The 23,718-nt window shown below is 46.2% G+C and overlaps 1 protein-coding gene across 1 annotated transcript in view; it reads left to right on the plus strand.

Annotated features, from left to right (window-relative positions):
* LOC142204482 (zinc metalloproteinase-disintegrin-like 4a) overlaps positions 1-23,052 on the plus strand; it is a 30,306-nt gene extending 7,254 nt beyond the window's left edge. Inside the window, exons 5-19 of the mRNA XM_075275794.1 lie at positions 3,863-3,939; positions 4,831-5,008; positions 6,076-6,138; positions 6,746-6,817; positions 6,932-7,101; positions 7,258-7,339; positions 9,056-9,186; positions 9,950-10,127; positions 10,542-10,631; positions 13,027-13,222; positions 13,480-13,582; positions 20,113-20,257; positions 22,437-22,517; positions 22,815-22,893; positions 23,030-23,052. Coding sequence (XP_075131895.1) covers positions 3,863-3,939; positions 4,831-5,008; positions 6,076-6,138; positions 6,746-6,817; positions 6,932-7,101; positions 7,258-7,339; positions 9,056-9,186; positions 9,950-10,127; positions 10,542-10,631; positions 13,027-13,222; positions 13,480-13,582; positions 20,113-20,257; positions 22,437-22,517; positions 22,815-22,893; positions 23,030-23,052 — 1,668 coding nt within the window. The remainder of the gene's footprint in view (positions 1-3,862; positions 3,940-4,830; positions 5,009-6,075; positions 6,139-6,745; positions 6,818-6,931; positions 7,102-7,257; positions 7,340-9,055; positions 9,187-9,949; positions 10,128-10,541; positions 10,632-13,026; positions 13,223-13,479; positions 13,583-20,112; positions 20,258-22,436; positions 22,518-22,814; positions 22,894-23,029) is intronic.
* The last annotated feature ends 666 nt before the right edge of the window (positions 23,053-23,718 follow it).

The following is a 23,718-nucleotide window of genomic DNA, read 5'->3' on the forward strand; positions in this document are numbered from 1 at the left end:
AGGAGATGTTGGCGTTCCGGCTTGTTGAAACTCCCGCCTTCCTGGACCTGATGGCAACTGCGGCACCTCGCTATGCCGTCCCTAGCCGTCACTACTTCTCCCGGTGTGCCGTCCCCGCCTTGCACCAGCACGTGTCACTCAACATCAGGCGGGCCCTTAGTTCCGCGCTTTGCACAAAGGTCCACTTGACCACCGACGCGTGGACAAGTGCATGCGGACAGGGACGCTACATTTCACTGACGGCACACTGGGTGAATGTAGTTGAGGCTGGGACTGCTTCCCAAACTGGCCCGGTGTACCTCGTCTCCCCGCCTAACATTCCTGGCAGGGACACGAGAAGAACACCCCCCTCCTCCTCCTCCTATACCGCCTCCTCCTCCGCCACCGCCTCCTCCTCCGCCACCGCCTCCTCCTCCGCTGTTAGATTGACCCCAGCTACGAGTTGGAAACGTTGCAGCACTGGCGTTGGTAGACGTCAGCAGGCTGTGTTGAAGCTGATCAGCTTGGGGGACAGACAGCACACTGCCTCCGAGGTGAGGGATGCCCTCCTCGATGAGACGGCAATATGGTTTGAGCCGCTGCACCTGGGCCCAGGCATGGTCGTTTGTGATAACGGCCGGAACCTGGTAGCAGCTCTGGAGCTTGCCGGACTCCAACATGTTCCATGCCTGGCCCACGTCTTCAACCTAGTGGTGCAACGTTTCCTAAAGAGCTACCCCAATGTTCCAGAGCTACTGGTGAAAGTGCGGCGCATGTGCGCCCACTTTCGCAAGTCGACAGTAGCCGCTGCTAGCTTAAAATCTCTCCAGCAACGCCTGCATGTGCCACAACACCGGCTTTTGTGCGACGTCCCCACACGCTGGAACTCAACGTTTCAGATGTTGAATAGAGTGGTTGAGCAGCAGAGACCTTTGATGGAATACCAGCTACAAAACCCTAGGGTGCCACAAAGTCAGCTGCCTCAGTTTCTCATCCATGAGTGGCCATGGATGAGAGACCTTTGTGACATCCTACGGGTCTTTGAGGAGTCCACAAGGAGGGTGAGCTCTGAGGATGCGATGGTGAGCCTTACAATCCCGCTCTTGTGTGTTCTGAGAGAATCCCTGATTGACATCAGGGATAACTCAGATCACACAGAGGAGTTAGGGATAGCATCCGATCCGTCACAGCTGGAGAGTAGGTCCACACATCTGTCCGCTTCACTGCGTTTAATGGAGGAGGAGGAGGAGGAGGAGGAGGAGGAGGAAGAAGAGTTGTCCGATGATGTGATGGTGATACAGGAGGCTTCCGGGCAACTTCGAATCGTCCCATTGTTGCAGCGCGGATGGGTAGACATGGAGGATGAGGAGGAAATGGAGATTGAACTTTCCGGTGGGGCCAGAGGAGTCATGCCAACTAACACTGTGGCAGACATGGCTGAGTTCATGTTGGGGTGCTTTACAACCGACAAGCGTATTGTCAAAATCATGGAGGACAACCAGTACTGGATCTTTGCTATCCTTGACCCCCGGTATAAAAACAACATCTCCTCTTTTATTCCGGTAGAGGGGAGGGCCAATCGCATCAATGCTTGCCACAGGCAATTGGTGCAGAATATGATGGAGATGTTTCCAGCATGTGACGTTGGCGGCAGGGAGGGCAGTTCCTCCAGTAGGCAACCAAGTTCTCACCGGTCCACACAAACGAGGGGCACACTGTCTAAGGTCTGGGACACCTTGATGGCACCCCCTCGCCAAAGTGCCGCCACGGAGGGTCCTAGTGTCACCAGGCGTGAGAAGTATAGGCGCATGTTGCGGGAATACCTTTCCGACCACAGCCCTGTCCTCTCCGACCCCTCTGCGCCCTACACGTATTGGGTGTCGAAGTTGGACCTGTGGCTTGAACTTGCCCTATATGCCTTGGAGGTGCTGTCCTGTCCTGCCGCCAGCGTCCTATCTGAGAGGGTGTTCAGTGCAGCCGGTGGCATCATCACTGACAAGCGCACCCGTCTGTCAGCTGAGAGTGCCGACCGGCTCACTTTGATAAAAATGAACCACCACTGGATAGAGCCTTCATTTTTGTGCCCACCTGTGTAAAGCACCCCAACATGAAACTCCATGTCTGTACTCAACCTCTCCAATTCCTCCGCATCCTCATACTCATCCACCATAAGCGTTGCACAATTCTGCTAATACTAGGCTCCCTCCACCCTGATTTCCCCCAACTCTGCTGGTTAGAGGCTCCCTCCACCCTGATTTCCACCAACTCTGCTGGTTAGAGGCTCCCTCCACCCTGCTTTCCCACAACTCTGCTGGTTAGAGGCTCCCTCCACCCTGCTTTCCCACAACTCTGCTGGTTAGAGGCTCCCTCCACCCTGCTTTCCCACAACTCTGCTGGTTAGAGGCTCCCTCCACCCTGATTTCCACCAACTCTGCTGGTTAGAGGCTCCCTCCACCCTGCTTTCCCACAACTCTGCTGGTTAGAGGCTCCTCCACCCTGATTTCCACCAACTCTGCTGGTTAGAGGCTCCCTCCACCATGAATTGGTCCAAACTGGGCTGTTTAGAGGCTCCCTCCACCATGAATTTGCCCAAACTGAGCTGTTTAGAGGCTCCCTCCACCATGAATTGGTCCAAACTGGGGTTTTTAGAGGCTCCCTCCACCATGAATTGGTCCAAACTGGGGGTTTTTAGAGGCTCCCTCCACCATGAATTTGCCCAAACTGGGCTGTTTAGAGGCTCCCTCCATCATGAATTGGTCCAAACTGGGGTTTTTAGAGGCTCCCTCCACCATGAATTGGTCCAAACTGGGGTTTTTAGAGGCTCCCTCCACCATGAATTGGTCCAAACTGGGGTTTTTAGAGGCTCCCTCCACCATGAATTTGCCCAAACTGAGCTGTTTAGAGGCTCCCTCCACCATGAATTGGTCCAAACTGGGGTTTTTAGAGGCTCCCTCCACCATGAATTGGTCCAAACTGGGGGTTTTTAGAGGCTCCCTCCACCATGAATTTGCCCAAACTGGGCTGTTTAGAGGCTCCCTCCATCATGAATTGGTCCAAACTGGGGTTTTTAGAGGCTCCCTCCACCATGAATTGGTCCAAACTGGGGTTTTTAGAGGCTCCCTCCACCATGAATTGGTCCAAACTGGGGTTTTTTGAGGCTCCCTCCACCATGAATTTGCCCAAACTCTGCTGGTTAGAGGCTCAATCATCCTTGATTTTCAAAACAAATGTTGATGCCAACCTCAACTTACTACAAGGGCCAAATTCACTGCTGGTGACAAGCTCTCCTCACTGCAAGTGCCAAATACACATGTTTCAAAGTGTTTTCCTACTGTCAGAGAGGTGGTATTGAGTGTGTAAAGTGTGTAGTTGTTAGGCTGTGATGTTGGGGTAATAGAGGGTCTTTGGTGTGTTAGATGCCCCCAGACATGCTTCCCCTGCTGTCCCAGTGTCATTCCAGAGGTGTTGGCATCATTTCCTGGGGTGTCATAGTGGACTTGGTGACCCTCCAGACACGGATTTGGGTTTCCCCCTTAACGAGTATATGTTCCCCATAGACTATAATGGGGTTCGAAACCCGTTCGAACACACGAACAGTGAGCGGCTGTTCGATTCGAATTTCGAACCTCGAACATTTTAGTGTTCGCTCATCTCTAGACAGGGCCAGAAACTGGGGTACATGATATCACTCACCTACTGTATGCCAGCTCATGGCTTTTGTAGATTTCGTTCTCTTTCACATGGATCTATTAATAAATATGGCACATAAATATAAATAATATGGGTGTATGACAATTCTGCCCATTCTCCTTTCCTTTTGATCTATAATTATTTACTGATTCTAAACATTATGTTCACTAAGTGTATATATGTATCTCTCCAGGATCACTGTTACTACCAGGGGCATATAACCCATCAGAACAATTCAGTGGTGATCATCAGTGTATGCAATGGTTTAAGGTATCTATCTGCCTATCTGTCTATCTATCTATCTATCTATCTATCTATCTATCTATCTCCTATCTATCTATCTATCTATCTATCTATTGACGGGGTCGTGACTTCCGCCAATGTACGAGTCACTTCTAGTGGTCAGTCACCTGCTCCAAATCAGTCATGCATGAGCGCGCTCACTAAGAAAGATTCTGACACAATGTTCAGTTTCAATCTCAGACCATGCAACTAGACGCTGTGGGTATTCACACGGCACTGAGGTTTATTGAGGAAGTTACAGTTCTTATACAGGAATGCAAGAGATAAGGTAGTAGGCAGGCTGTAAGCATATGTGTCTTGTATCCGGGTGCGTTGTTAGTCTCAGATTGGTCCCTGGAGTGCATGATGGGCTCATGTTCAGCTCGTGAAGTCTCTTCGTGGTCATAATACATCCCCCTCATGATAACTCCATAATATTTCCTTTGTTCTCACAGTCCCGAATACAGGCACCATCTTAGATTATATAAGGCATTAACAACTTCATAGAAAAATATAATTTCTCAAGCAGTATAAAGAATGTATAAAAATAAGAATGGACATGGTTTACCCTCACACTATCTCCTATCTATCTGCCTATCTATCTCCTATCTATCTATCTATCTATCTATCTATCTATCTATCTATCTATCTCCTATCTATCTATCTATCTATCTATCTATCTATCTATCTAATATCTATCTATCTATCTATCTATCTATTATCTATCTATCTATTATCTATCTATCTATCTATCTATCCATCCATCCATCCATCCATCCCTTCTCTATTATTTATCATCTCTTTCATATCCTTTTCTGTACCTAATATACTGCAGTAGACATGATTATGGGATTTTCTGTGTTGTCCATCATTTTACAGAGGAATTATCCAGACACAAGCACAGAGATTTTTCATTGAACCCCTGAAATTCACAGATAGTGAGGAACACGCGGTATATGAGGAAGTGAAAGCACCCTATACAACTTGCGGTGTAAGTGATGACCCTCCACCAAGTAAACCACCGTCCATCACATCAGTTCGGAGTTCAGATGTTGAGGTAACATTGTGTTTGGTCTCCTAGGCTGTCCTATGGGTGAATGGTGCATAAATGAATCCAATCATAGAAGAAGATATATCGCCAGGCTCAGCATTTCCTCCTCTATTGTACAGGAGACCTGATAGATCCACGTTACATTTTGTTTTAAACTTCTGGGAAGATACTGTATACTAGTCCCAGATTAAGAATATTATCAATGACGGTGGTAGTAAAATATACCCACTTGAGCTGCTCATTGCTCAGTTATATGGACTCTGCATCTACTTTCCCTTAAAAAGGACTCCCACACAACTAGGCCACTAGGTAAATACATCTAGCGTGGCTTAATTCTTGACCTATCAGCTCCGTTCCTCCTTTGTACCATAGAATCCACACTCTAACTCTGAATCCAACAGAAGTCACATGCTCAATGTACGTTTCATAGAAATGCATCAATACCCGGTTTACAACACAGTAGACACTGTAGGATTCAGAGAGACCCAACACAGGTCTTATGATATAAAAGAAGAACATCATGAATAAAGACATTTTATTATTGGAGTGCTTCTTTAAAGTGTACCTAACCTTTAAGAGAGTAGCGCTTCAGCATAAGCTGCCATATGTGTGTACATGAGGAGTAACTCTATTTTGGGGCATTATAGGATCTGTATTCTGCATTTTTAATACTTTCCCCATCTACAGACTGTCTCTAATATCAGTTCTCTCTGAGGTGATGGGTGAAGACTAGCTGCTATGATGTCTCTTATATACTAGATATTTCAGTGGGACCTTCCACCATTTTGTGTTCTTAGTAAGTCTATGGCAGAAATTATCTCCTTGGCCCGGTACTCACTATATACAGCTTTGACCTATAGCGCTCCTAGAGGAGAGTCCTCCGACTCAGCTAGTTGTCTACAGGTAGAGCTAATACTATTGTATCATTAGTAGTGACGTATTGGTGACAGGTTCTATGGAAGTTATGGACACATATTTAGAAAGCAGGTGATTTTTAATTTTAAGTGAGTTATTCTTAATTAGTTTTAATTTCAGTCTTTAATTCAGTTTATCATCATTTTCAATAATTTCAGAAAGAAAATCTGTGGAGAGCAAAAAAATACGTTGAACTCTTCATGGTGGCTGATCAGAGTATGGTAAGTGAAAGTGAGATGTTACATGTGTGATAGGAACACGCTTCATTGATTCCCGGATCTATAGAAGCTTCTGAATAAAGGGAATCCAGACACCCCCTTCTGATCAGGATCTACTGTGAGACTCACACCTGAGAATCGGCATTACACCAGAATCTGGGCACTTGTGGGTTCAGGATGGTTGACTTTACTTAGAGCCGCCACTAGGGAGAGTACTGTATGCGTTCAATGGGAACCTTATAAATATATATTATGCAGCTTGATTCTCCCGATGGCGGCTGTAGTCAGCTGAAATTGTGTTATTTAATGGGTATTTATATCTTTTAAAGTGTTGACTTATCTCTGGAGTCTTCCATCCCTTTATGATAGTGGGATTTGAGCTCTGAGTATAAAGGCGACCACTCTGTGCTGCAGCTTTTTGCTCTGTGAGGGGCCGGGGATGCAGCTCTAAATTGGTGCTGCAATCTTTCATTCTCAGGATCTGTGGGGGTCCTAGAGTTTAGGCCCCCCAATCATAAAGTGACGGTATATGAATAAATATCATTGATCTGTAGAAGGGATGACGGTAGTACAACTGTTCTCACATCTGAACAACTCTCTATTCTTCCAGTACGATAAATATGACCACAGCCTACAAAGGGTTAAAGAGCGTCTGTTTGCAGTTGTGAACTATATGAATAGGGTAAGACTGCTGGTACCATATACACTCCTGCTGAGGATACTAATATAACTTTATCTTGACTGTACTGGTAGCTTGGCTGATGTTATACAGATTTATCTCTTTCTCCTTACACAGGTTTATAAAACCATCAATATATTTGTTGCCCTTATTGGGATTGAAATCTGGGACTCTGGAAATCAGATCGAGGTGGTCTCCAATGTGGACACACTTCTGCAAAGATTTTCTGACTGGAGGACTCAGTCCCTACGACCCAGGAAATCTCATGACAATGCCCAGTTTATTACGTAAGCCTCCAGCCACCAGGGCTAATAGAGATAATGTCTGGATTTCTGCTGGTTACATGTGTTCAATTGTCTTAGTGTCTGGTGTGAAGATATACCATACTTTCCTATGCAGTTCTGTGTATCTCTGGATATTCAGGGTCTAGTCTTTTCTTCTAGGAATGTGGACTTCGATGGTAGTACGGTTGGATACGCTGGTATGTCGGTGATGTGTGAGGAATTTTCCACAGGTATTAACCAGGTAAGTTCAGTGTAGGCAGCAGGTCCATAGAGAATGTTGTATGGATATGTGGAAATACAATGGTGGCCCCAGATATCCAGAGAACTAGAAAGTTCCCGATGTAGAGGAAACCCCCTTATGGTTACAGGACCATGCGTAAAAAGATCATTAGAAAGATCTCTGTATTGTCCAGTCCTATATTTTACATAGTAGTTATATCGCCCAGACTGAATGTCTGATAACTTGTCTTGGTTGTGTAGTCCAGCCTTTGTCTGAATGACCTAGGTTGCCCTTCACTGTACCCGCTTGGTTTATCTAATTTCTTCTTTTATACTGGAGTCCATATTCATGCATAATGGGGGAGATTTATCAATCCTTCTACGTCAATTTTCTGGTTCCTAACTGGCATGGCTCTCCATTCTGGCACATGGACATGCACCTGATTTATGAAGAAGCCGGAGCCTCTTCATAAATCACCCATTCCCTATGCCATTCGAGGCCTTTATTAATGAATTATTTTAGCACCAGGCAGACACCGGCGGTTACCTTTACAAATCCATTCAAATGAATGGGTTTTAAAGCTGTCCCCTGTCCAGTTTTGCCGGGGCTGAAGACAGAAACCCGGCGGAAGGAACACATCGGACACTGAGCACAAGTGTGAACGGACCCTTGCTGTTAAGGAATTGCCTGTTAAGCAATTCCCAGTAGCTGCTGCTGGAACTTGGGTAGAACTCAACAGTAGAGGACAACTGGGCGACGGGCCTTTCCTATTACAAGTGAAACACTGAACACAGAAAAGACAAACAATAAGAACGGAAGGTCAAACAAGCCAACAGGCCGGAACCAGATGGACAACTAGGTACAAAATTGGAATTAAGAAGAATAGTCAAGAGGTCAAAGGTCAGACTACAGATAATCAGAGAAGAAAGTAATGCGCTATTAGACACTCATGTGTGGACTAATGGGCTGTATATGGGAAGCCCGGAATCTGCCCCAGATGTGATTGGAAGGTGAGCTGTCAGTCGTGGAGCAACTAACATTAACTCTTAGTGAACCAGAGGGAACTCAGAGTATTGGCTGGACTGGTACATTGAACCAAACTCTCAGCTGTGCTAACACAGAATACAACAGTAGGCCCAGGATCATGAGTGAACACTCCTCCCGCGCAGTACCATGCAGCGGGAGGATGGTGCATAAGTCTGAATGGACAGGGATGTTACAGTCACATAAGGGTTAATCCATAATTGTAAAACTTGTTTTCTTTGCTCTTTTCTTTGTATTTATCCACATGAAACTTTATTTGCTTTCCATTTGCCCAAACCTCGAGTTTACACAAATTCCTTGGTGACATATCTGTGAGATGCATTGTCATCTTCATTAATCGTAAGTAAGACGGGCTGTGGTATGGGTTAATGTCAGTATACCATATTGCGGGGCCCTGGCCATCTGGCTATGAGAAGTGTGGGTTCTTTTTATAGTATAGGATTACATTTAGGGAGATGGGAGAAGGGGTTATATTGAAACAGTGACTCTTCTCCAAAAGGCCAAATCTTAGAAGACCATCCCTGATCTAGGCCAGATGATCTCATGATAGACTTTCATCTCTTCCATCTTATGACTTCTTCGATGAGCAGCACCCCTCTAGAAGACGATTTTCACTGGAATGCTCATTGTATATTAATCTAGTGGTTTATGTTATATAATTCACTTCATCATGACTTGCTTTCTTTCCTTTAGGATCACTCTAGGTTTGATTCAAGTGTTGGTGCCACCGTCGCGCATGAGATGGGCCATAATTTAGGGATGCCCCATGATAAGGCTGGCTGTACATGCGGAAATGCTCCCTGTGTCATGATTCCAATCCTCAGGTGAAAGCCCCAACTTCCATTTATATTCATACATGTTTCTGGGCTAAACAGAAGAGATTACATTCTAGGGTTTGGCTGACTATTAGATATCATATTTGTTGTGTAGATCATAAGCAGTGAGCAATGTTTGCCATTTATATGCTGTTGTAATAATGATGCATTGAAGAGTTATGTCATTTAGTAACATAGAATAGTGCCACCAGGTGTTCAAAATGTATAACAATGTTGGGGCCACATGGTGGCTCAGTGGTTAGCACTGCAGCCTTGCAGCACTGGAGTCCTGGTGTTCAAATCCCACCAAGGGCATAAAACCATCTGCAAGGAGTTTGTATGTTCTCCCCGTGTTTGCATGGATTTCCAACCCATATTCCAAAAAACATACTGATAGGGAAAAATGTACATTGTGAGCTCTATGTGGGGCTCACAATCTACATTTAAAAAAAAACAATGTGCACATCCACCTACTGGGCTGAGTGCGGGTGGACACACATGCCCAGTTGTTCTCCCCACAGCCACGTCTCTGTACAATGAGCAGTCAATAGTAATAGCTTTCTGCCCAGACTCCGTGCAGTACATGGTAACATACAGCAGCTGAGAAGACTCTTTTCACAGATGTTAGATTGAACTATCCCATCAGCTACAAGAGGGGGAAGGAGACTGATCCTATGTACAACACCTACACCAAAGACCTACAGGTCATGTTATATAGTCATTACCAGTCACCCTTATAGTCAGATGAGTAATGATGTTTTTATAATTTCAGTTTTGAAGCTCCCCTTGTGTTCTCCGGCTGCAGCATCAATGACATGAGGACCTTTTTCTACAATAACTTTCCAGACTGCTTGTTAAATGTACCGCAGGCATCACAGCTGATGACTCCCCCCGTGTGTGGCAATAAATTCATTGAAAGTGGAGAGCAATGCGACTGTGGTCAACCCCAGGTAATGGCCGCTCCAGTATGGCTGGTTAGTATATTGTGGTGGGTAATGTTCACACAGCCGCCCATACAAAATCAGGGTTTTTTTGTGCCAAATATGCAATCAAATGAAGACAAAGAGGAAAACCTTTCTGTGGACGTGCCATAAATTCTCCAGATTGGAATACTAGTATGTATGGTAGTCAGGGCATCCAGAAAAAAAGCAGTTGTCAGGTCACACACGTGTATGGCTTCTTACAAGTGAGAGCTCTCATACCTGTATTAGATCTGTATGGAGCCATACACCTGTCTGATTATCACATGACTAGCACAGATCCTTGCCCTCCTATAGGCTCCTATACAGTGACAGCAAGCAGAGGTCAGTGGTAGACAAATAATATTCCAGAATAGTCATTTAGAAATGTGACTTTGTTTCTAGGAATGTACCAGTAACTGCTGTGATCCCCAAACTTGTAGACTGAAGCCAGGAAGTCAGTGTGATGGAGATATATGCTGTCAGAATTGTAAGGTAAGTGTATAGTTACACAACATACGTACAGTATATCAGTGCTGCCTGCCGCAGTGGCGGATCCAGGGTTTGCGGGGCCCTGGGCAATTGACTTTGGCGGGGCCCTACTTACTGGGGGTCTCGCACTTCTAACCTGTACTTCCCAACTGTCGAAGACTAGAAAGAGGGAAGAAAACGTGCGGCGCGTGCAGCGCGCCGCAGCAAATTAGGCCCCGCCCACTTTTATGTTGACTCCACCCATTCTCATTCAATTTTCATGTGATTCCACACAGGATTCCTCCAAAAGTCACCCGTAAATTATATCCCCCCCCATTTTCATATACACCCTTCATCTACCCCTAGTTTCATGCCCCCCCTCTATCTCTGTCCCCACTGTCATGCCGTTCTCCCCCCTTCATCTGCCCCAGTGTCATGCCATTCCCCCCCTTCATCTGCCCCAGTGTCATGCTGTTCTCCCCCTCCATCTGCCCTAGTGTCATGCCGTTCTCCCCCCTCCATCTGCCCCAGTGTCATGCCGTTCTCCCCCCTCCATCTGCCCCAGTGTCATGCCGTTCTCTCCCCCTCTATCTGCCCCAGTGTCATGCCATTCTCCCCCCTCCATCTGCCCCAGTGTCATGCCATTCTCCCCCTCCATCTGCCCCAGTGTCATGCTGTTCTTCCCCCCTTCATCTGCCCCAGTGTCATGCCATTCTCCCCCCTCCATCTGCCCTAGTGTCATTCTGTTCTTCCCCCCTTCATCTGCCCCAGTGTCATGCCATTCTCCCCCCTCCATCTGCCCCAGTGTCATGCTGTTCTTCCCCCCTTCATCTGCCCCAGTGTCATGCTGTTCTCTCCCCCTCTTCATCTGCCCCAGTGTCATGCTGTTCTCTCCCCCTCTTCATCTGCCCCAGTGTCATGCTGTTCTCTCCCCCTCTTCATCTGCCCCAGTGTCATGCTGTTCTCTCCCCCTCTTCATCTGCCCCAGTGTCATGCCGTTCTCCCCCTTCATCTGCCCCAGTGTCATGCAGTTCTCCCCCTCCATCTGCCCCAGTGTCATGCCGTTCTCCCCCCTCCATCTGCCCCAGTGCCATGCCGTTCTGCCCCTCCATCTGCCCCAGTGTCATGCTGTTCTCCCCCTCCATCTGCCCCAGTGCCATGCCGTTCTGCCCCTCCATCTGCCCCAGTGCCATGCCGTTCTGCCCCTCCATCTGTCCCAGTGTCATGCTGGTCTCACACTCACACACACACTCACCATTCCTCGTTCCCCCGCAGCTCTCTCCCTCATACACATATTGTAGCCGCGATGTGATGACGTCATCACATCGCGGCTACAAATGCCGGAGGCCGGAGCTCAGCGTTAAAGCAGGAGCTGAGCTGTGACAGCTCCGGCTTTAAACGCCTATGCATTCGGCTCATCGGCGTCCTACCGCCGATGAGCCGAATACATAGGCGTTTAAAGCAGGAGCTGTGAGCTCAGCTCCTGCTTTAACGCTGAGCTCAGTAGAAGTCGGGACATGCCGACCGGGACCATTTTGTTAGGTCCCAGCCGCGCCGCGGGGCCCCGCTAGGCTAGGTTGCCCGGCTCGCCCGGCCCTGGATCCGCCCCTGGCCTGCCGTATACAAGAGTAGTAGTGTGATAGGGGGCAGTGCAGGGGGTGGCTTATTAGGATAATGGGGCTGTAATGTAATAACCACAGGAGAGTAGTATTATAGGGGGCAGTGCATGGGGTGGCTTATTAGGATAATGGTGCTATAATGTAATAACCATAGAACATTAAAGGGGTATTCCCACGTCGCATACTCGCCAGTCTTCGCTGCTGTAAATTCTTCTTTCATCCGGCTTTGTTGCGTCATTGGTGGGCGGGGTTACATATGCAAAGCCAGCGGCGAGAAGGCATCGCTTCTATGCTGCTGACCCTGCGTGTGCGCTCCCGATGTAGCTAGGCATCGGACATACAGCCTTCACAATGCAATACAGACCCGGCATCCGCTGTAATAGAGAGGCGGATGCCGGGTAGTGTAGATGCCGACACAGGTGCCTGCAACATCGCTACGCTCCTGCCCTGCATGAAGCCAGCAGCGGCAGGAGCAATGCTGCTATTCCGGAGGGGAGGGGAGGGGGGGCGGAGGAGCGGAATAGCAGCATTGCTCCTGCCACTGCTGGCTTCATGCAGGACAGGAGCGTAGCGATGTTGCAGGTGGACATTCCTGCTCAGTCCTGCTTCTCTCTGCTCCCAGTATGGACTGGTATCTCTGGTTTGGTGTGCTGGTTGCCTCTGAAGCTGCAGCGTCTTCTCTGCTTGTCCAAGGAGCTGCTGAACATCTTACAGTTTCCGTCTATGGAAAGTTTTATTTTTGTTTCTTTTGTTACTTTAGCATCCCTTTAATACATTGTACATGTTTCTTTTCCCCACAGATTAAACCTGCAGGATCTCTCTGTAGACCTGCCATAGATGAGTGTGACCTTACCGATGTGTGTGATGGGGAGTCTCCTGTTTGTCCGAAGGATAGCTTCAAAGTAAATGGCTCTCCATGTATGGATGGAAAAGGGGCTTGCTACAGAGGAAAATGTCCACTGATGGATAGCCAATGTGTAGCATTCTGGGGTCCAGGTGAGCAGAGGAGAAGGAGGAAGCAGAAAAATGTCTTCTCCAGTATATAGACCATAGGTGAGGGCGCATCTACATTAGGACCTCCCTGGTAAGAGCGCAAGGTGGTAAAGGGCAATACCTGAAACATTATCCTTATACTGCTATCTATAATGTTCTCCCCACACTTGTGGATATGGAGATTTTACAGCAGGATGTAGAGTTACAGCTGCTTCCTGGAATCTGTGGTTTTAGCTACATTTTACCTTATTCTTATATAGGATCCGTCGCTGGATATGATCAATGCTTTAGAATGAATGTAGAAGGCAACATATTGGGATACTGCAGGAAAGAAGGAACGGAGTACATAGCATGTGAGACGGAGTGAGTATGTCATGACATGAGGCTTCCTTCATACACTTTTTTTGTAGCTGAATATAGAGCATTCTATGCTCAAAAAGTGTGAAAAAACAACACAGCAGTTTGCATTGCAATGTTTTTCTTGAATTGCTTTTGAGAAATTTGTCATTTCCTTCTCCAGTCTTAAAGGTGAGCTTTCTTGTTCTCTGCAATGTGTGCTGCTGCAAAGCTGACATTGTCAGTTCTGCAGGTATATGCGTCGGTGCTAGAGATATTGGTGCATTAGTTTTGGCTACTGATATCTTTGCATTGTCAGTGAGGTCGGCCTTACAGAACAGCGTCATCGCTGGGTGGTGAGGAACGCCCAACCTTTACAATACAAGTCTATAGAGATGTATCCTCAGGAGGTATTCTGCATCACCAAGTGATGACGCTGAGGTGTGAGACTGTCACCTCTGATCAGTGGCGTAACTAGGAATGGCGGGGCCCCGTGGCGAACTTTTGACATGCCCCCCCCCCACAGTACACACAGTATTATCCCCCATAGCGTCTCCTGCACACAGTATTATAGCCCATAGTGTCCCCTGCACACAGTATTATCCCCCACAGTGGCCCCTACACACAGTATTATCCCCCATAGTGGCCCCTGCACACAGTATTATACCCCATAGTGGACACCCATAAACAATTATTATACTTTGGGGTCTTTTCAGACCCCAGAGTATAATAATTGGAGACCGGGGAGAACATAAAAAATTACTGTTTCTTACCTGTCCCCGGCTCCTACACTGTCTACCATCTTGTGTCTTAATCAGTTCTCCAGGCCTAAAGAAGATGGCTGCAGTCCATCTAGGCCTGTTAATTAATTATCTAATTAGGACCTCTACAACATACGGAGGGATCCATATGTCCCTATCATCCCTCTTCTATGACGTTGGACGTCACATGACCCGGGAAGCAGGCCGGGTTCATGTGATGTCAGACAAGTAGGACGGAGGCCTGGCAGGATCGTGGAGAGGTAAGTAACAGTGTTTTTTAAGTTCACACAGCCAGGATCAGCAAGTGAATAGGGCCCGTAACGGCCTATTAAAAAAAAAAACGCAGCGGTAGCGGCTGTCACTGGGCCCCCTAATGGCCCGGGCCCTGTGGCAGCCACCTCCGCTGCCTCTACGGTAGTTACGCTACTGACAGGGGGTTAATGTGAGGGACATGATGGGGTTAGTTGCTTTTAATATGAGGCACATGGAGTTACTAAAACTAAATTAATAACTCCAATTGCCTGACATTAATATGGATAGTAACCCCCCTCCCCCCTCCAGGCTGTGTGTTCTTTCTTTACTTTCACTTTGCTGAAGCTTCCTCTGCTCCCTCATGTGTGCAAGATGCAGGACGGCTGGGTCCATCTTCTGTATAGCGATAAGCCCCGCCTCCTGGGCTCCCCTCACCCTCTCATTGGTTGACAGAGGGCAGCCAGAGAAGGGGGGTGAGGAGGAGCGTCCTGAGATCGCTGAGTGGAGCTTCCTTCAATAGCTGCAGCTCCCTGCGCTGGCTGCTGTCTATTAACCGCTGCTGCAGGTACACAGTATGCTTCACACATATACTTTCCCTATACTAATAGGGTAAGTATTCCATCGACAGGGGGTCCCTGCAAGTGCTGGGGCCCTCTGCAATTGCCCTGCTGACCAACCTGACCTGTGTTTTGTTAGGTCCGGGCTCTACCGCAGGCTCCGCTAGGCGCGGATCGCCAGGCCCTGGATCCGCCTCTGCTGCCCAGGTCTGAGATAGAGGCTGAGATCCACGCCAGATAAATTCTATAAGGGCCAGAAAAAAAAACGCTTCCTAATTAGGAAGCGTTTTTTTTTTTACTATGGAGCGTTTTTCTGGAGTGGTTTTTGGTAGAAAACGACTGGCGGTTTTCCCCTAAAGTGAATGGACCGTAAAAAAAACCCCACAACGCGTTTTTTGCAAAAAAATCGCCAAAAAACGTGACACTTTTTTTTGCAAAAAAACACGATGCGTTTTCCGCCTCCCATTCACTTCTATTGCTTTCCTCAGACGGAATCCGCATGAAGAAAGGTCATGTCGCTTCTTTTTTCTGCTAGCGGCGAAAAAACGCTAGCAGAAAAATGAACGCTAGCGGTCTCCATAGACCACTGTTGTATGGAGGCAGATTTTGAGGCAAAATCCGCAGTCAAAATCCGCCTCATTGCCCCCATGTGAACTAGCCCTAAGACTGACTTCTTTATTTAAATTATACAAGGTGATAAATCTAGATGTTTCCAGATAAAGTCAGGATGGTGAGAACAAAGACCGAGCCCGGAATCTGTCTCCTGATGCAGCAGAAAATCCACTTATTCAGTGAGCGCGTCTGACTGCGGAAAGTCCGGTGAAGTATCAAGTCCGAGGGCGAGAGCAGAGACCAGCCGGTAATCTGCATCCTGGTAATCTTCTCTGCTCCATGGTGTAGACAGCGACATCAACACTTGCTTGATATTCATTCTGAAAGAAAAGGTGAAAACAATGAAGGTCAGACCCCTTCCTATAATAGCAGTGACCCCTCCCTATAATAGCAGTGACCCCCCCCTATAATAGCAGTGACCCCTCCCTATAATAGCAGTGACCCCTCCCTATAATAGCAATGACCCCTCCCTATAATAGCAGTGACCCCCTCCATATCATTTATTACAATCAGTACGTTAATGAACTTAGATAAGTCAATGGTTACTTACCGGATAGAACAGGTTGGCATGCCGTGGTCAAGTACCAGAGTCACTGGCGATTTTCAGGGTTTGGCAGTGACTACTGGGGAGGACCTGGGTCTGTCTTAGGTCTCTCTGAAGGGCAGGGCAATCACTGTGCCCACCATGGACTCTACATGTCGGCCGACATGGAGTCATTACTTGACCATTTTGGGGAATCCTGTTATCCTGCCATTCTGCAGGCAGGATATAAGATGGTTTCTCATTTTCTTGTGGTCATACATGACTGTGGGGTCACCATCTTCTGCCAGAAGCTCGTAGGCAAACGCTATAGCAAATACCCCACAGTCATAGTCGTTCCTCTGCTGATCCACATTCAGAAATACCAGGTTCTTTAGGGGCTCGTTTACCACGTCACTGTAGATATTAATGATCTGCTCCCGGATTGATTGAGACAGATTTTTGGTCTTGATGCTGTCGGCCACTAGGATTTTGCCATCTCTGAAGCAGGTGGTCAGCCAGTGCACCCTGTCCTCATCGTAGTGGATTTGTACTGCTTTTTTTAGTACAATGTAGCCTGGAAAGAGAAGAACGGCGGAGGGCTGCAAGCCATCGAAGTCCTCATATTGGCGTTGTAGGATCTCCTGGGCTTTGTTGATGATGTCATCATCCAGCATTCCGGCTTCTCCTGTACTCCTCAGAATAGATAAGTGCTCTGGAGACAGCTGGTTGTGCTGTCTCCAGGTATCAGGCATCTCCACTTGGGGTGTTTTCTTCTCCGGGTTCCCTACAACTTTTGCAGATGGATTAATAGTGTGTTCCACTGCAGATTTTTTGGCTGGTGGGAAGGTCCCGGGCTGACTCTCCTTGGAGGTAGGTGCCTTTCTTTTACGGCTGACTCTTTGACCTTCACCTGATGCCTTCAGATTTTCATCAGGCATGACCATTCTTACTGGGTCTTGTTTTGGACGAGTCTTTCTTGTCCTTTTAGCAGGCGGTGGCTCTTGGACATGGAATGGCTCCTTCGCATCAATGTCTCCTTTTTCTCCCGGGAGTATAAAGGGCCCCTGATGTGAAGTTTTTGGATCAGCAGTTACAGCTCCACTTTTTGCAATGGTTGCAGTGGAGTCAGTGTCCCCTACTATGTAGGTTGGTGTCTTCTCACCTGTGTCTTGGCTGATGGCACGAATGAAATAGCCAATTGACTTGCAGGATGAGAGACCGGTGTCCAGCAGCCGCTGGGCACGACGATGGCGACGTCCATGAAGCCTCATGATGACGTCTGTCACGTTTTTTTCTCTCTATCAGAAGTTGCGAGTATCCGGTACGGAGTATCACACTGTTCTGATGAGTGGGCTCTGGGCTCAGCCCTTTATTGGCTGAGGTCATTGTGATGTCATCAGAACTCCAGGCCCCGAACATTCCGTGCAGATTGTGACATCACAGCTCAAGGCCCCCGAACATTTCATGCCATCACAAACCTCTTCCAGGATGGAGACCAAGCTATTTTAACCCTTTAATGGCCTGAGATTTGTGCTCATGATATAAGATATTTGGATTTAATTAATTTATTGGATGCAGCTTTTCTATTTTTAAGGTTCCAGATCATTTTTACCTATTTTGACATATAACTCTTTATCTCCACAGCAGAAAAAAATAAATGCACGGCCGCAAACTAGCGCGGCGCATACGATCCCCGCTCCCATTGAAATCAATGGGAGCGTGTACGGCCCGCAAAGGGTCCCGCGGCGTCTACGTGCCACATCAGGCGGCACGTAACTCCGTGTGAACTCCCCCTAAGACTGAATCCATGTAGTGGAACATTTCAATGCAGATTTCTGGCAATTTGATTTGTACCTCTCACTTCTCATCTATGCATTAAAGTGATGAAACCCCCCGTGACATTCCCAGGTCTCAGCATCAGAAAGAATACGAGGGCCCCAGTGGCGTAACTAGGAATGGCAGGGCCCCGTGACGAACTTTTGACATGGGGCCCCCCCTAACCGACACCAACGCCGAAGACCTCGACCGACCCCCTCCTCCACACTCTATTATGTCCCTTAGTAAGCCCTGCACATAGTATTATCTCCAATAGTGTCCCCTGCACACAGTATTATCCCCCATAGTGGCCCCTGCACACAGTATTATCCCCCATAGTGGCCCCTCCACACAGTATTATCCCCCATAGTGTCCCCTGCACACAGTATTATACCCCATAGTGTCCCCTGCACACAGTATTATCCCCCATAGAGTCCCCTGCACACAGTATTATCCCCCATAGTGGCCCCTGCACATAGTATTATCCCCCATAGTGGCCCCTCCACACAGTATTATCCCCCATAGTGTCCCCTGCACACAGTATTATACCCCATAGTGTCCCCTGCACACAGTATTATCCCCCATAGAGTCCCCTGCACACAGTATTATCCCCAATAGTGGCCCCTGCACACAGTATTATCCCCCATAGTGTCCCCTGCACACAGTATTATTCCCCATAGTGGCCCCTGCACACAGTATTATCCCCAATAGTGGCCCCTGCACACAGTATTATCCCCAATAGTGGCCCCTGCACACAGTATTATCTCCCACAGTGGCCCCTGCACACAGTATTATGTCCCACTGTCTACACCCATAAACAATTATTATACTCTGGGGTCTTTTCAGACCCCAAAGTATAATAATCGGAGACCCGGGGGAATAAAAACATTTAAAAAAACAGTTGCTTACCTGTTCCCCGACTCCTAGGCTGTCGGCCGCCGCTCTCGTCCTTCTTTAATGACGTCGGACGTCACATGACCCCGGAAGCAGGCCGGGTTCATGTGACATCAGAGACGTTAGACAAGTATGAAGGAGGCCTGGCAGGATCGTGGAGAGGTAAGTAACAGTATTTTTTACGTTCCCTTACCTCTCCCGGGCCGCCGATCATTATACTCGGGGGTCTGCAAAGACCCCCGAGTATAATGATAGTATTTGTGGGGCCCGCGGTGTCACTTGCCGATCCCGGCCCAGCTAGGATCAGCAAGTAAATAGGGCCCGTTACAGCCTATTAAAAAACGCAGCGGTAGCAGCTGTCACCGGGCCCCTTAATGGCCCGGGCCCTGTGGCAGCCGCCTCCGCTGCCTCTACGGTAGTTACGCCCTTGCCTCTGACAGTGCAGTGATATTGGTAGCCGAAATGAACAGCACTGTTATCTCTAGCAACGGGGCACATACCTGCAGAACAGACAGTGTAATTTGCAGAAATATATAATATCAGATCATAGAGGACATGAAAAGTATAAAGCATAACACTGCAATTTTTGGCTATGCTCCTCAAATTTTGATTTTTCTTTGCCATAATACTGGTCTGGATTCTTTGATAATTTTTCCCCCTACATGTAAATCTTTGCAAAGGTTAAACCCCAGGGGTGATACTTGCAGCAGTGAATGACTTACTGCAGGTTTTAGTTGCAGCATGTGCATAGGATTTGTATAACATGTAACACCTTATTCACGTGACCGTTCCTTTCTGTTTTTCCATTTTTGATGGCTAAGTCTCATCCGTTTTGCAACTGTCAGTGAACAAAATGTATTCATTTCAGTGTTCTTTCTTTTTTGACCCAATCCAATGATCCATTTTTAATGGATATAAACGGATCCAAAAAGTGCACCATCAGTGCCGCTAGCTTAAGGGTGTTGTAAAACAGTATGGCTCTGGCAAGACACATGACAACACCATAAAACATTGCTGTGAATTTATGGATGAGATTTCCACGTCGGTTCTGGTTGGTCAGTGGTCACATATCAGAATCACCCTGTGCTGTCTATATACAATACTCAGCCATCTGTGCAGATCAGACTTTGTCTTTCCTTGCAGGAATGTAAAGTGTGGCCTCTTATTTTGTGTCGGGGGTTCAGCAGCTCCTAGCGTCAGTGGAATGATGACTAACTTTGGCCAATGTAAAGCGATTATATTTGATGGTGGAGTGGTGAATACAGGGACAAAGTGCAGTGCTACAAGTGTGAGTATATACCTGTCCACCTTGCATACCTAACATTATAAGCTGGCAGATACTGATGTATCCAACTGTGCCCACACCACTGTTACCTAGGGCCGGTCAATTTTACCAAAAGTTCAAATCTCGATTTTCTTTCAACCCAGAGAGGATTTTCGTTTTGATTCTTGATTTTCTTATTTTTGAAAAATAATTATTTTTTTTTCCGTATTCGGAGCTGTGTAAGGTGTCTTTTTTGTGGCATGAGATGTAGTTTTAATTCGTACCATTTTGGTGAATGCCTGACTTGGCGCAAACGTTGCGGTTTGGCTGCGGCAGAAATGCTGAGCAAAAAAAAACGTGTCGTTTTACAGTCGCTTTATAGTGTATTGTATCTAGTAAATCGCTTTCCCACACTGTGGGAAAATATGGGGTTTTGGAAATCAAAGCACGTCAAGTATTCCTAGGCAAACGCTATAGATATAATAGAAGCAGAAAGACTTTCTATGACAAGCTCTGCGCTTTTTTTGCTTCAGCACGCTATGTGCGGCCTTAGCCTAGGGGTGAATTACTAAAATTAATTCAATTAATCGCCCGGCCCTACTGTCACCTACTGTAAGTGAATCCACAATACTCATTATAAGGCTATAACTACAACCATTGTGTTATTCTCAAATGCATCTAATAGAAAGAAATTTAGCAAATAGATAGAAATAGAAATCTCCTAGTGTCTTGTGGCTACAGCTCCTGTCCATGCCAATGTGTCTCCGTGATAACAGACTAGAGACATACCCTGTGCGTAGTCTGATTCTGCTGGCTTATACAGTATATCTATGGAGACACATAGGACTGCACAGGGGCTGTATACACAAATTATGGGGATAGTCAGCATTTTACAAGGTTTCTTATTTTTGTATTTTAGATGCATCTGAGTAAAAATAAAATGTGTCTGTAGAAGTAACAAGCCTTTAAGTAAAATAGTGAATGGGTATTGGAGAATCTAACTTGCTGGGGTCTGATGGTTTACTAGTGAAAATACATCCTGTTTTCTTATAAAATGTTGTACATGTATTACCCAGGGATGTAACTACCAGGACTGCAGGCATAGCAGCTATGGGCCTGGGACTTCCGAAGTAGGTGATGGCACCTGTATTGTTGGTAATGCTCCCATGTCCAACCTAGTGGAAATAGAAGACCTCATATAGAGGATGAGATGTTGGGATGCAGAAGCTTCTGGGTGCCAAGGCAAAATCTGTAATGGAGCCCCTATCAACCTTGTACCATTTAGGATAGTGGTATATTTTATATGGCAGGGTCCAGGGCCCAGTGGTGACTGTTATCACTGCACCCCTATATGCCCCTGCTGTGATGCTGGACGAATACCATCTGTAGTCATAGCTTACCGTTCACTTATCTGTAGTACAACTCTATCCTAATGTGAGCTTTGGATGTTTGTAGTGAAAGATACAATAAGATCTTAAGATTTTAGAAGATAAGAGAGCAACATTTCTTTGATTAGTATTAATATAATATAACTAGCCTCTGCCCGCAACTTCGTCTGCGTGTTGTTGGTGTCGATGATCCGCCTATATTCAGCATGCTCTTGTGTTTTGGCAGCTCTAAGAGCCGCTTGACGCCTAGCTTGCTCAATCCTCCTGAGCTCCGCTTGAGGAGAAGTCTGTGACTTCTGGCTAGCTCTCATAGCTCTCATTTTTTGAGAATTTTGCAACAAATTAGATTTTCTTTTTCCCGGCATGTTTAAAATTGGGAAACTGCCAATTTGGATTAAAGGTGGTTTTCCCATCTGAGTGTGTCAGCATGTTGCCTGGAGCATAATATGCACATGCTTGTACACAATGGACTCAGTGTTATCTGTGTGTTTACATAGAGAGATAATGGACCTGGCTTTATCAGCAAACTCCAATTAGCTGAGATAAGTTCCTGCCAAGAGCAGTGTAATATAGTATATGAACATAAATTTATAACAGTCATGAAGCCATGTCATTTACTGGGATAAAAGGTATCCTAAGTTTTAATTGAGGTTACAAACTATGTATGTGCCAAATTGCATCCAAATTGGTTCAGCCGTTTTTGCATGATTGAGTAACAAACACAAAAACCCACAAACATCCAAACTTTTACATTTATAATATTAGTAAGATTTAATATAATACAATATATAATTGTAAATTCCTGCGTATTTCAGGTCTGTATCAATGGGAAATGTTCCAGCATTGAGGAGTCCTACAAGACAGCAGATTGTGAAAGCAAATGCACAGGACATGCGGTGAGACTAGACATGCTCCTTAGATCTTTGTACTGCAGATACATACACACGTGTCCTTCCTTACCTTTCCTCTTGGCTGGACACATGCCACCAAGAAGTCATATTATGCAGGGTGGCCCGTCATGGGTTTTGATAAAATATTGTGAATTATTGAATTGAGTCAAGAGAAATTGGTATCCTTAAACCAAATATGGGCCAAGCTAAGGGTGGAGATATCTGTATATACTGTATTTGGTAGTAAGACATTATACATTCTGTAATATTGCATGTGGCTGATGTGTCTTCTTTTCTCTACAGGTTTGTGATCATGATTTGCAGTGCCATTGTGAGGAGGGTTGGGCACCCCCTGACTGTACAGTCTATGTGGAGACAAGTAGTAAGTTTACAAGATGGAAGACAGAACCAATGGGTTTCTGTACTATAATAAGGGGATGTGCAGACCGATGGTTTAACCCATTAATGAGCGACCTCGTCTAGGCCTTAATGACCAAACCATATTTTACATTTTTCAGTTGTCACCTACCAAGCCCTATAGCGTTTTCTGTGATAATTGGTAGTGTTTAATGGTGCTATTTTGGGATAGAAATGCTTGCAATCTTCTGATAGCTTTTATAATGCATTGCATTATATTATAATATATATATATTATAACGGATTTGGCAAAAAACAGTCACAAGTGGCTACACAGCACATACCATAATTTAGACAGATTAGTCAATGGGTATTTTTCTTAAAACAAATACTGTCCATTGGTGTCCTCTTTTTTCCCCCCTTCTTCATTCTGAGCATTTGCAGAGAAGAATAAAGAGAGAAAAATGGATTCCAAATGGAAACGAAAACGGATTACTATTCTTTGGTAATCCATTTGTCTTTGATTTCCATACATTGGACATTGTGTATACTTATTTTTTGGAATGAGCAAAAGTTCTGCAAGTCCAACTCTTGTCTCCGTCCTAAAGAGCAGACACATGGTAGACATACTCCAAACACATACCTGCGGATGGTTTTAAAAACTCATTGAATTCAATGACCCGTTCTACTCAGTTTTTTTGATCTTTAGATGACCACAAAAACTGTTTCCATATAGAGACATAGCCTTATATAGTGCAATGCATTATACGACTTGTCATTTTATGGCAGGCATTCTATATGGCCCCGGCTGTCCTTTAAAGGCATCGGAACCTGCAATCTTGTTCACAGG

Source organism: Leptodactylus fuscus, chromosome 5, assembly GCF_031893055.1.
Source record: "Leptodactylus fuscus isolate aLepFus1 chromosome 5, aLepFus1.hap2, whole genome shotgun sequence".
Classification (NCBI taxonomy): domain Eukaryota; kingdom Metazoa; phylum Chordata; class Amphibia; order Anura; family Leptodactylidae; genus Leptodactylus; species Leptodactylus fuscus.